This window comes from Coregonus lavaretus (assembly GCF_964263955.1).
Source record: "Coregonus lavaretus genome assembly, chromosome: 21".
NCBI lineage: Eukaryota > Metazoa > Chordata > Actinopteri > Salmoniformes > Salmonidae > Coregonus > Coregonus lavaretus.
Window position 1 is genome coordinate 2,736,553 of NC_140008.1, and position 14,270 is coordinate 2,750,822.

The 14,270-nt window shown below is 45.4% G+C and overlaps 1 protein-coding gene across 1 annotated transcript; it reads left to right on the top strand.

Moving 5' to 3' along the window:
- Positions 1–9,896: 9,896 nt before the first annotated feature.
- On the top strand, positions 9,897–11,270 carry LOC311148689 (Fanconi anemia group F protein-like; the record flags this gene model as incomplete). The annotated part of the gene is made up of 2 exons (XM_084185668.1): positions 9,897–10,676; positions 10,992–11,270. Exons 1-2 carry the CDS (start codon positions 10,017–10,019, stop codon positions 11,268–11,270), a joined length of 939 nt encoding a protein of 312 aa, XP_084041794.1. The 5' UTR covers positions 9,897–10,016.
- Positions 11,271–14,270: the final 3,000 nt, after the last annotated feature.

A 14,270-nucleotide genomic window follows, 5' to 3' on the forward strand; every position in this document is an offset into this window, starting at 1 on the left:
AGTAGTGCACTACATAGGGAATAGGGTGCCGTTTTGGGACGCACACTTGACTGTGCCCTGGTGTGGTTTACAGAAGATTCTAATGACACAGAACATTCCCAGTAACCCTGACAGACCAGTTCCTATTCCGTTCATGATATCCCACCTGGAACAGTAGTCTGTTCACATAGCAGCCAACACAGGGACAGTAGGACTTCTATCTACTGTAGCAGAGACGAAAGGACAGGCTAGGTGAGGATAACGGTGTTATCTAGCTACAGCGAAACCTGAAACATCAGCCTCTAGATGCCAGTTCAGTCCCAGCTTTTTCATTGCCACCTCACCAGTCCAGGTCCACCCAGCACTAACATCCTCTCGGGGGTGGAGCGCCCAGATTCTGGTGGCTGAGACTACTATCACCTCAGCCACCCTATCACCCCCCCCCCCCCCCCCCCAGCCCCCATCTCACCACCCTTCCCCACCCCACCACCCTTCTCCACAGCGCCCTCCTCACCACAACCCCTGTTGAGCCCATTCCAGCTCTACCATCCCACATCACAGAGGAGCAATCCATTTGGCAGTATATCGGGCAGGATATTTGGCAGTTATATGGTCTGCTCCGCTGGCTGAAGTAGTCACAGCGGGTAAATAAAATATTACCCCAGTGTCTTTTCTCAATATTATTCCACGCCAGCCATTCATGGTGTAACATGGGACTGCCACAATGTAATGTCTCATTAAGACCGCTATGAAAGCATTACCCTTGGGGTTTAGAGAGAGAGAGAGAGAGAGAGAGAGAGAGACAGAGACAGAGAGAGAGACAGAGAGAGAGAGAGAGAGAGAGAGACAGAGAGAGAGAGAGACAGAGAGAGACAGAGAGAGACAGAGAGAGAGAGAGAGAGAGACAGAGACAGAGAGAGAGAGAGAGACAGAGAGCGAGAGAGAGACAGAGAGAGAGACAGAGACAGAGAGAGAGACAGAGAGAGAGATAGAGAGAGAGAGAGATAGGGAGAGGGAGAGGGAGAGACAGAGAGAGAGACAGACAGAGACACAGACAGACAGACAGAGACACAGACAGACAGACAGACAGACAGACAGACAGACAGACAGACAGACAGACAGACAGACAGACAGACAGACAGACAGACAGACAGAGAGAGAGAGAGAGAGAGAGAGAGAGAGAGAGAGAGAGAGAGAGACAGAGAGAGACAGAGAGAGAGACAGAGAGAGGAGAGGGAGAGGGAGAGGGAGAGAGAGAGAGAGAGAGACAGAGAGAGAGAGATAGGGAGAGGGAGAGAGAGAGAGAGAGAGAGAGAGACAGAGAGAGAGAGACAGAGAGAGAGAGACAGAGAGAGAGAGAGACAGAGAGAGAGAGAGAGACAGAGAGACAGAGAGACAGAGAGACAGAGAGACAGAGAGACAGAGAGAGAGAAGACCGATGTATAAGCTATAAGACCTAACAAATGGACTGAAAGAAAACATCCCCAGCCAGCTCTGTACAGAGTTTATTTTCTCAGAGAGGAGATTGGGGTCCTAGAAAACAGTCCTAGAAAAACTCTTGCTTGAGAAATTGCTCTATGCTAAAAAGCTATTTCAAAAGCTCACCAATCTCATTCATTAGTGCAACGTTAACTCTTTGAAGGAATATGCTTTGAATATAGGTACACTACATGACCAAAAGTATGTGGACACCTGCTTGTCGAACGTCTCATTCCAAAATCATAGGCATTATGACTACAGCGTTTGACAATCATGTTCAGCCGCCTGACTGTAAATAACCTCCTAATAACTAAATGATGGTTTGGGACGTTTACAAATGGTTTTACAATGTGGACATTCGTGCCAGACAAATTAAATTAAGCCCAGGATATTGACATTACAAGGATGCTGTTGACTGTTCCAATTACTACATAGGTTATGACAGTAAAGACACAGAATTTATCATCTAGAGAATATCAGAGGAAGTAAAATAAGATTTTTGTACATTTCTGGACAGACTTCTTTACTTTTCCCAAATGATACAGCCCATTAGAATGGCTCACGATACAGCCCATTAGAATGGCTCACGATACAGCCCATTAGAATGGCTCACGATACAGCCCATCAGAATGGCTCACGATACAGCCCATCAGAATGGCTCACGATACAGCCCATCAGAATGGCTCACGATACAGCCCATTAGAATGGCTCACGATACAGCCCATTAGAATGGCTCACGATACAGCCCATTAGAATGGCTCACGATACAGCCCATTAGAATGGCTCACGATACAGCCCATTAGAATGGCTCACGATACAGCCCATTAGAATGGCTCACGATACAGCCCATTAGAATGGCTCACGATACAGCCCATTAGAATGGCTCACGATACAGCCCATTAGAATGGCTCACGATAGAACCCATTAGAATGGCTCACGATACAGCCCATTAGAATGGCTCACGACACAGCCCATTAGAATGGCTCACGACACAGCCCATTAGAATGGCTCACGATACAGCCCATTAGAATGGCTCTAATATTTATGTTGCTCACCAATTCAGCCTGTCACACTGAGGCCTCTGGAATGCACGTGAGACTAGAGCATGCTGGGAAACTGTACTGAACAAAAATAAAACGCAACGTGCAACAATTTAAAATACTTTACTGAGTTACTGTTCATATAAGGAAATCAGTCAATTAAAATAAATTCATTAGGCCTTAATCTATGGATTTCACATGACTGTTGGTCACAGATACCTTTTTTTTTTTTTATGGTCAGGATCTCGTCACGGTATCTCTGTGCATTCAAATTGCCATAGATAAAATTCAATTGTGTTTGTTGTCCGTAGCTTATGTCTGCCCATACCATAAACCCACCGCCACCATGGGGCACTCTGTTTACAACGTTGACATCAGCAAAGCCTGTGCGATGGTTCAAACAGCAGTGCGATGGTTCAAACAGCAGTACGATGGTTCAAACAGCAGTACGATGGTTCAAACAGCAGTTTGATGGTTCAAACAGCAGTGTGATGGTTCAAACAGCAGTTTGATGGTTCAAACAGCAGTGTGATGGTTCAAACAGCAGTTTGATGGTTCAAACAGCAGTTTGATGGTTCAAACAGCAGTGCGATGGTTCAAACAGCAGTACGATGGTTCAAACAGCAGTACGATGGTTCAAACAGCAGTTTGATGGTTCAAACAGCAGTGTGATGGTTCAAACAGCAGTGCGATGGTTCAAACAGCAGTGCGATGGTTCAAACAGCAGTGCGACGGTTCAAACAACATTACGACGGTTCAAACAGCAGTACGATGGTTCTAACAGCAGTACGATGGTTCAAACAGCAGTGCGATGGTTCAAACAGCAGTGCGATGGTTCAAACAGCAGTACGATGGTTCAAACAGCAGTACGATGGTTCAAGCAGCAGTGCGATGGTTCAAACAGAAGTATGACGGTTCAAACAGCAGTGTGATGGTTCAAACAGCAGTACGATGGTTCAAGCAGCAGTGCGATGGTTCAAACAGCAGTGCGATGGTTCAAACAGCAGTGTGATGGTTCAAACAGCAGTGTGATGGTTCAAACAGCAGTACGATGGTTCAAACAGCAGTGTGATGGTTCAAACAGTAGTGTGATGGTTCAAACAGCAGTGCGATGGTTCAAACAACATTACGAAGGTTCAAACAGCACTACGAAGGTTCAAACAGCAGTGTGATGGTTCAAACAGCAGTGCGATGGTTCAAACAGCAGTTAGATGGTTGATCACTGGAAACACAGGACCTTGACGGCAAACCCCATCTCCCTGTAAACAGCAGCTACATGCACATTGCTGCAGCGACACACAAGTGCAACATTCCCATGTCTACCGTGGGACAGTCCTGACAGACAGAGCAGAGCACAGGCGAACTAGCCACTGTTACCACTTTTACTGTCCTCCCATAGAGCTAACTGTTACTGTCCTCCCATAGAGCTAACTGTTACTGTCCTCCCATAGAGCTAACTGTTACTGTCCTCCCATAGAGCTAACTGTTACTGTCCTCCCATAGAGCTAACTGTTACTGTCCTCCCATAGAGCTAACTGTTACTGTCCTCCCATACAACTAACTGTAACTGTCCTCCCATAGAGCTAACTGTTACTGTCCTCCCATAGAGCTAACTGTTACTGTCCTCCCATAGAGCTAACTGTTACTGTCCTCCCATAGAGCTAACTGTTACTGTCCTCCCATACAGCTAACTGTTACTGTCCTCCCATAGAGCTAAATGTTACTGTCCTCCCAGAGAGCTAACTGTTACTGTCCTCCCATACAGCTAACTGTTACTGTCCTCCCAGAGAGCTAACTGTTACTGTCCTCCCAGAGAGCTAACTGTTACTGTCCTCCCAGAGAGCTAACTGTTACTGTCATCCCATAGAGCTAACTGTTACTGTCCTCCCATAGAGCTAACTGTTACTGTCCTCCCATAGAGCTAACTGTTACTGTCCTCCCATAGAGCTAACTGTTACTGTCCTCCCAGAGAGCTAACTGTTACTGTCCTCCCATAGAGCTAAATGTTACTGTCCTCCCATAGAGCTAAATGTTACTGTCCTCCCAGAGAGCTAAATGTTACTGTCCTCCCATAGAGCTAAATGTTACTGTCCTCCCATAGAGCTAACTGTTACTGTCCTCCCAGAGAGCTAACTGTTACTGTCCTCCCAGAGAGCTAACTGTTACTGTCCTCCCAGAGAGCTAACTGTTACTGTCATCCCATAGAGCTAACTGTTACTGTCCTCCCAGAGAGCTAACTGTTACTGTCCTCCCAGAGAGCTAACTGTTACTGTCCTCCCAGAGAGCTAACTGTTACTGTCCTCCCAGAGAGCTAACTGTTACTGTCCTCCCATAGAGCTAACTGTTACTGTCATCCCATAGAGCTAACTGTTACTGTCCTCCCATAGAGCTAACTGTTACTGTCCTCCCATAGAGCTAACTGTTACTGTCCTCCCATAGAGCTAACTGTTACTGTCCTCCCAGAGAGCTAACTGTTACTGTCCTCCCATAGAGCTAAATGTTACTGTCCTCCCATAGAGCTAACTGTTACTGTCCTCCCATAGAGCTAAATGTTACTGTCCTCCCATAGAGCTAACTGTTACTGTCCTCCCATAGAGCTAACTGTTACTGTCCTCCCAGAGAGCTAACTGTTACTGTCCTCCCATACAGCTAACTGTTACTGTCCTCCCATACAGCTAACTGTTACTGTCCTCCCATACAGCTAACTGTTACTGTCCTCCCAGAGAGCTAACTGTTACTGTCCTCCCAGAGAGCTAACTGTTACTGTCCTCCCATACAGCTAACTGTTACTGTCCTCCCATACAGCTAACTGTTACTGTCCTCCCATACAGCTAACTGTTACTGTCCTCCCATACAGCTAACTGTTACTGTCCTCCCATACAGCTAACTGTTACTGTCCTCCCAGAGAGCTAACTGTTACTGTCCTCCCATAGAGCTAACTGTTACTGTCCTCCCATAGAGCTAACTGTTACTGTCCTCCCATAGAGCTAACTGTTACTGTCCTCCCATACAGCTAACTGTTACTGTCCTCCCAGAGAGCTAACTGTTACTGTCCTCCCATAGAGCTAACTGTTACTGTCCTCCCATAGAGCTAACTGTTACTGTCCTCCCATACAGCTAACTGTTACTGTCCTCCCAGAGAGCTAACTGTTACTGTCCTCCCATACAGCTAAATGTTACTGTCCTCCCAGAGAGCTAACTGTTACTGTCCTCCCATAGAGCTAACTGTTACTGTCCTCCCATAGAGCTAACTGTTACTGTCCTCCCATACAGCTAACTGTTACTGTCCTCCCATACAGCTAACTGTTACTGTCCTCCCATACAGCTAACTGTTACTGTCCTCCCAGAGAGCTAACTGTTACTGTCCTCCCAGAGAGCTAACTGTTACTGTCCTCCCAGAGAGCTAAATGTTACTGTCCTCCCAGAGAGCTAACTGTTACTGTCCTCCCAGAGAGCTCCCAGAGAGCTAACTGTTACTGTCCTCCCAGAGAGCTAACTGTTACTGTCCTCCCATAGAGCTAACTGTTACTGTCCTCCCAGAGAGCTCTCTCCTCTCCCTGCTGCTCTTTCCTAGGTCATGGTCCTTAGTAGTAAACAAACCATGACTGTGTCCCAAACGCCACCCTATTCCCTTTATAGTGCACTAGATCCCTTTATAGAGCCCTGTGGGTCCTGGTCAAAGGTAGCATACTATAAAAGGGAATAGAGTGCCGTTTGGTACGCAACCCATTACTAAAAGCACCTCTGGCTGGCATCTCTCACTGTGCTGTGGCCTGACCTCTGGAGGAGAAAGGTACACAACCATGCCTCTTGGTCTGGCTACAACCACGCCCCTTGGTCTGGCTACAACCATGCCTCTTGGTCTGGCTACAACCACGCCCCTTGGTCTGGCTACAACCATACCTCTTGGTCTGGCTACAACCACGCCCCTTGGTCTGACTACAACCACGCCCCTTGGTCTGCTACAACCACGCCCCTTGGTCTGGCTACAACCACGCCTCTTGGTCTGACTACAACCACGCCCCTTGGTCTGACTACAACCGCGCCTCTTGGTCTGACTACAACCACGCCTCTTGGTCTGACTACAACCACACCTCTTGGTCTGACTACAACCACGCCTCTTGGTCTGACTACAACCACGCCTCTTGGTCTGACTACAACCACGCCTATTGGTCTGACTACAACCACGCCTCTTGGTCTGACTACAACCACGCCTATTGGTCTGACTACAACCATTCCTCTTGGTCTGGCTCACCGGCCAAACACAATCCACCTAGTCTCACATGACAACTATTCATATTTTAGCTCAAGAGTTGGTCATGCGAGAATACATTCCACTGAACAACAGGTCCTCCTGTACCGTCTGAATAAAATGCACATCTTTACATGCTTGTCGTGAGGAACCACACATTTCCAAAGGAAACGTGTGTGGAAAGTGAGTTACGTTTTTCAATGTAAACAATGTGTTCCTATCCCCAGTCGTTCCCGCGGAGGCCTGTAGATGACCCTGGATAGTGCAGACATAACAACACATCATAACCCAGTGTGGGAATTGTAGAATACTGCTGAGTCACTCAATTAGGAAAACAACACATGCCAGTCTTTCTCGGTTGGCCCTCACTGCGCCCTGGCCCAAATAACAGGTCATTGGCCCTCACTGCGCCCTGGCCCAAATAACAGGTGATTGGCCCTCACTGCGCCCTGGCCCAAATAACAGGTGATTGGCCCTCACTGCGCCCTGGCCCAAATAACAGGTGATTGGCCCTCACTGCGCCCTGGCCCAAATAACAGGTCATTGGCCCTCACTGCGCCCTGGCCCAAATAACAGGTCATTGGCACTCACTGCGCCCTGGCCCAAATAACAGGTCCACCAGGGTCATCGCCAAACAACTTTTTCACACAAAAAAGAGAGCTTGAATAAAGCTTGAATCCTTAGTTGAAACAATAAAGCGAGACCCCGCTTCTGTTTCGGTAAGAAGCTGAGGGATGGGGCTGGAGAAATGTAACCACTCTCAATTTAATAGACAGAGCTATGGATACAAGGACTGACCATCCATGATATCAACGTTCTAGTTTTAAATCATGTTTTGAGGCTGTACAGTGTTTGTTTACATTTACTTTGTTTACAAACATTGGAGTAAAACAAGCTTCTATTTAGGGTTCTGATGGGGTGTGACAGCTGAACTAAGCTCATGAGGCATTTATAAGGTATATTCTTCAACAATCAATGGCTACATATCATTAATTGATAAGTCCCAAAAAAATTGATGTAGCAACTAAGGATTCTAGTTTTAAGAATAATACTTGTATACAACATTATAAAATATTTGGTTTCAATGTGTCCGAAATTGATAAATACTTTAGGCATATATAAATAAATCAATGACAAGTTCAAATAGATGTTACTTCTGTTAACAAGTCTACAGCGCCTTTATTATGGAAGCCATGCCCAGTTAGTTCACAGTAGCAAAAAGTTAGGTTTGTGATTTGTGAGCTTTTTGAAAATGCATTTTTAAAAGGGCTGTTTTTGTCTCTTTTATGTCAGTGCATGTGTTCATGTCATTACCCACTGGGCACACACTGGTTGAATCAACATTGTTTCCACATAATTTCACTGAAATTATGTTGAACCCAATGTGGAACAGACATTGAATATACGTCTGTGCCCAGTGGGTATGCATTTTCATTTTCACAACTGTAAAAAAAAAAGAAAATTCTGAGCTGAGTCCTCATTTACAGTTTCTATTCTTGTCACTCATAAAAAGGAACCCATAACAGTTAATACATCCAAGTTCAGCCAATTTAAAATGACATTAAAAAACACACACACACACACACACACACACACACACACACACACACAATAAGAAATGTCTGAAAACAGTTAAATGGGAATATGACCACCCACTATAAACTAATGAAATGAAACAAAGCTATTCTGCATAATAAAATAATACTTTTGAACTTAATCATATGAACTTCATTAAAAGTTGGGCTGCAGCTAAGGAAAAGATTCTCCTCCAAAACAAGTTGTACTGACTAACTGAATCCACACAGGCAGCTGGTTGGTAAAGAAATGTTATTTGGTCTCATTTAAAATATGAAGAGAAGGATTGTAGTCAACTGCATTCTGAAGTGATCTTCAGGATACAGTTAAATCAACCTAAACATTTGAAATGTAGCATATTTTGAGTTTTACTGTAGGCTACACAGAAGAATATCTATCATACCAAACCCCACTGTGTGTAGCCATCTGCCCATGGCTACAGGCCAGGGATGGGCAAATTCTGTCCTCAGGAGGGGGTGTCACTTTATCCCCATCCCTAACAAACACAGCTGATTAAAACTAACTGCGTTCTAAAAGGAATATCATGATTGGTTGATTATTGGAGTCAGGCTTGTTAGCTTCGGCTGGGGCAAAAGTGTGACACCAATCAGGCCTCCGAGGACTGGAGTTGCCCATCCCTGCTATAGGCTATGATCAAGCTTTTTCCTAAAACTCTGAAGTTAAAAAAAAAATCAATAGAAATAACAATAGAAGTATTGTTGAATAAAGTGATTGAAATCTTATAATTTGATTCTGATTTATTCTAAAATCAACAAATGCAATAATATATTTGCGGGAAAAAGCATACAGTATAAATCACACAAAAAACTACTAGACCAATCAGAGGCATGTAATCAACAGTCCCGTGCATCTTCCACTCACCCTCTCTGCAAAGCCAACTGTTCTGTCCGGACTGTCACCGTCCTCTCGTGCAGTGTCTTTGCTCCTCGGTGCTTTCTGTATGCATGCTTTTCACCAGCGCTCATCTACCCTCAGCTCTGTCGTCGAAAACAGTGGCCCAGTGTAGATCGGGCAATGCATAGCATATCTCTGTATCTCTCAATCTGTATCACAGCCGAGGATGTGCTGCACTGCCGATAGGAGGGGAGTTTTTGATCAGTCACTGACTGACTTGGGAGGGAATATTATGCTGCGTTCTCTCCTCCTCTCCCTCTCTCCTATCTGACAGTTGAGAAACTCCTTCGTGCGCAAGATTGCAATTAGATAGACGCTGAAGTAAAAGTGCATTAATTGGCCCAGCCACTGTGCAGTTTTATTTATTGCAATTGCTCGATTATAATTTACTATAACACAATACAGTGACAAGAGTCAATGGACTTGTTCTTCTTCTACAATCTACACATATTCGCCAATTCAGAAAAAAAAGAATGGGAAACTCAAATGGGAAAATATTTTCTCGAAGGACAATACATTTGTTCAATTCTATTCGCCAGGTTTTATGATTTAAATAATTTATATTTTGAGAACTTTTATTTTGAAGTGACTGTGACGCGCTCCCCCCATACCCGGAAGTTCACTTCACAACATCAACTGGTGGGGGGGAAGAAGAGCGGACACGGAGAAAACAAGTAGCTTAAACACCAAAGTGACTTTTCCAAACAACCTTTGAAGTAATTTCAGGCAACATTTTAAAACTCACGTGCAAATGTTCTGAGAGCAGATAGCGCCACATGGAGGCTGTTGTAAAGAACTTGGAGCGGACGGCGGAGCTACTCGCTGTGTCGCAGACAGAGATAGTGCAGCGGTGGGACAAACAAACCCTGGACAGAGCCTTCCAATGGACTCAGTACTGCGAACACCTCTACACAAGGTTCCACGCAAATCCAACCGTCAGGGACATCTTGGAAAAACAACTACAGGTGACAAACGAAAGCTTACGAACAACTTTTCAGGGGTATACGGACATCACGTTTTCTGACCTGTCGCAGTGTCAACACTTGCTGCTCGTTGGGTTATTAAACAACGCCGCGGTTCCGAGCTCAGTCATCAAACAACTTTTCGACACTTCTTGTTCTAAAACGGTTGGAGATAAATCTAAGGACGCCACCGGTCATTGCACTGAGCTCATAGAAGTCAAATCAGCATGTAAAGTCTTAAGCGCCATTTATTTGAAACGCAGTACGTCCTTTCCTGGTCCTGATGCTGACGTGGTAGGCACGACACTGATGGAGATGTTGGATATCCTGCTCTCTCCAGCTACTGGCGGGTCCAATGTGGGTCTAGCAGAGAAGTTATTGGACTCCATCTTACAAACCTGTGGTGAATATGAAAACTTCTCAGGGGTTGTTGCTGCTGCTCTCCTGTCAAGGAAAAACAACTCAGCAGCATCAGCAACAACAGCAACAACAGCAGCAGCATCAACAACAACAGCAACAACAGCAGCAGCATCAACAACAACAGCATCAGCAACAACAGCAGCAGCATCAACAACAACAGCAGCATCATCAGCAACAACAGCAGCATCATCAGCAGCAGCAACAACAGCAGCAGCATCATCAGCATCAGCAACAACAGCAGCATCAACAATGGCTTCAGGAGGAGTTTCATTAGACTTTATCCTGGATTGGCTGCAGCAACACCACAGTTTACTCCAGCATATGTGTTCCACGTTGCCTATTGGACTTTTGATGGACCTCTACCGGCAGTCTGTGAGGTTTAGAGTGACCTACTGTGACATGTTGAAGCAATGGGGGTCACAGTTGGAGTATGACATGGGTGAAGGAGAGTGGGTTCAAGTGTTTACCACCAACGGGGTGTCGTTCAAGACACTGTCTGACCATTATAGGTCGCTACTAGGGGCTTGTCCGTCGATGAAGGAGGACATTGAGAGAGAGCTGACAGAACTGAAGGTTGCCGATGGGGACTTTGATGTTAGAGGTCTGAGTGTTTGGGGTGACCTCCTCTCTGAGCTGAACAAGGTCTGAGTGTTTGGGGTGACCTCCTCTCTGAGCTGAACAAGGTCTGAGTGTTTGGGGTGACCTCCTCTCTGAGCTGAACAAGGTCTGAGTGTTTGGGGTGACCTCCTCTCTGAGCTGAACAAGGTCTGAGTGTTTGGGGTGACCTCCTCTCTGAGCTGAACAAGGTCTGAGTGTTTGGGGTGACCTCCCTGTCTGAGCTGAACAAGGTCTGAGTGTTTGGGGTGACCTCCTCTCTGAGCTGAACAAGGTCTGAGTGTTTGGGGTGACCTCCTCTCTGAGCTGAACAAGGTCTGAGTGTTTGGGGTGACCTCCTCTCTGAGCTGAACAAGGTCTGAGTGTTTGGGGTGACCTCCTCTCTGAGCTGAACAAGGTCTGAGTGTTTGGGGTGACCTCCTCTCTGAGCTGAACAAGGTCTGAGTGTTTGGGGTGACCTCCTCTCTGAGCTGAACAAGGTCTGAGTGTTTGGGGTGACCTCCTCTCTGAGCTGAACAAGGTCTGAGTGTTTGGGGTGACCTCCTCTCTGAGCTGAACAAGGTCTGAGTGTTTGGGGTGACCTCCTCTCTGAGCTGAACAAGGTCTGAGTGTTTGGGGTGACCTCCTCTCTGAGCTGAACAAGGTCTGAGTGTTTGGGGTGACCTCCTCTCTGAGCTGAACAAGGTCTGAGTGTTTGGGGTGACCTCCTCTCTGAGCTGAACAAGGTCTGAGTGTTTGGGGTGACCTCCTCTCTGAGCTGAACAAGGTCTGAGTGTTTGGGGTGACCTCCTCTCTGAGCTGAACAAGGTCTGAGTGTTTGGGGTGACCTCCTCTCTGAGCTGAACAAGGTCTGAGTGTTTGGGGTGACCTCCTCTCTGAGCTGAACAAGGTCTGAGTGTTTGGGGTGACCTCCTCTCTGAGCTGAACAAGGTCTGAGTGTTTGGGGTGACCTCCTCTCTGAGCTGAACAAGGTCTGAGTGTTTGGGGTGACCTCCTCTCTGAGCTGAACAAGGTCTGAGTGTTTGGGGTGACCTCCTCTCTGAGCTGAACAAGGTCTGAGTGTTTGGGGTGACCTCCTCTCTGAGCTGAACAAGGTCTGAGTGTTTGGGGTGACCTCCTCTCTGAGCTGAACAAGGTCTGAGTGTTTGGGGTGACCTCCTCTCTGAGCTGAACAAGGTCTGAGTGTTTGGGGTGACCTCCTCTCTGAGCTGAACAAGGTCTGAGTGTTTGGGGTGACCTCCTCTCTGAGCTGAACAAGGTCTGAGTGTTTGGGGTGACCTCCTCTCTGAGCTGAACAAGGTCTGAGTGTTTGGGGTGACCTCCTCTCTGAGCTGAACAAGGTCTGAGTGTTTGGGGTGACCTCCTCTCTGAGCTGAACAAGGTCTGAGTGTTTGGGGTGGTATTTTTTAATATATTTTTTTTTAAACCTGAAACGTAAATGATCTAAAAACGCGTAAAACATAATCCGTTGTACTCAGTTGAGACACGACATATGAAACAAATCGGAGTTTACTTGTTTTTAGATAATTGACGTTTAAGGTTTAAAAAAAAAAAAGTCAAATTTATATTAACTTAAAAAAGAAAGAAATGATCAAACAGTTTGACAACCCTGTTTTGTAAGCTTTTAAATTATATAAAAATCAACCATTTATCTTTTCCAGTGATGAAGACAATGATGTCTGATGGTGTGGTGAGGTATGCAAAATGGGTCAACTTTGAGCACCTTTATCGCCTGAATGTTTTGGCATTCAGATCTAAAAAGTAACTTTCTGACCACTTCATGGGCAAACATGGAAAGTTTAACTCAAAATGGAAGCTGTCAAAAAGTGAATTCAAAATTGATTTACCCCTCTCTGAGCAGAACAGACTTTTAACGGAGCCATGTGCAGCCTCATCTATGTCCCGTCATCAGCATCACATTGTCAGTGTTCGTTGGACAAATGCGGACATTTGGCCTTGTTAGATACAATTGATTTAAATATATTTGTTAGAGGATAGATTTTTTTTGTGCTATTACATTCACATATACATTTGTATCAATAACAGAATAAAGATGACTATTTCTTTTAAATGAATGTTTGTGTTCTTATTTAAAGTGTGTAATGATACTGTTATATTTAATACTGTTACCTCCCTTAGTTTTCTTTTGGACACACTGCACACCGAGCTTGCTACTGCAACATTTAGTATTTGAATTTATTAGGGATCCCCATTAGCTGTTGCCAAGGCAGCAGCTACTCTTCCTGGGGGTCCAAACACATTAAGGCACTTACATTACATATAAAACAAAAGAGAAAACAGTACATCATATAACATTATTACACCACTACATATCTACAATACAAAATGTATAATACCACCATACAACAATATTACAATGTATGTGTGTGTAGAGTGCGTGTGCTAGCGTTTGTGTGCGTATACGTGTGTCTGTATGTGTGTCTCTTCACAGTCCCCGCTATGCCATAAGGTGTGTTTTTATCTTCTTTTTTTTTTTTGTATCTGATTCTACTGCTTGGCAGTGTGTCCAACATCAGAATGAGCTAGTTAATGAAATCTCAACGAGCAGGAAGTGACAGATGGTTACGTCACACGTTACCCAGGCAACCACTGCCTGAACTCTGAAGGCCAGAGAGAGGATGTTGTGTGCCTTCCAAATGAGTCCCCGGGGACACAAGGACCCGTGCCTCTGACTCACTATCAGATCAGTTTGGAGCGTGGGAGGAGGAAGAAGAGAGCTAAGATTCCTCATCCTGTGTTTGATGATTCTAGAGGTTCTGATGCGTGAGAATATACTGAACGAAAATATAAAACGCAACGTGTAAAGTGTTGGTCCCACGTTTCATCAGCTGAAATAAAAGATCCCAGAAATGTTCCATACGCACAAAAAGCTTATTTCTCTCGAAATGGCAATTTGAATGCACAGAGATATAGTGAGGAGCTCCTGAGGCCCATTGTCGTGCCGTTCATCCGCCGCCATCACCTCATGTTCCAGCATGATAATGCACGGCCCCATGTCGCAAGAATCTGTAC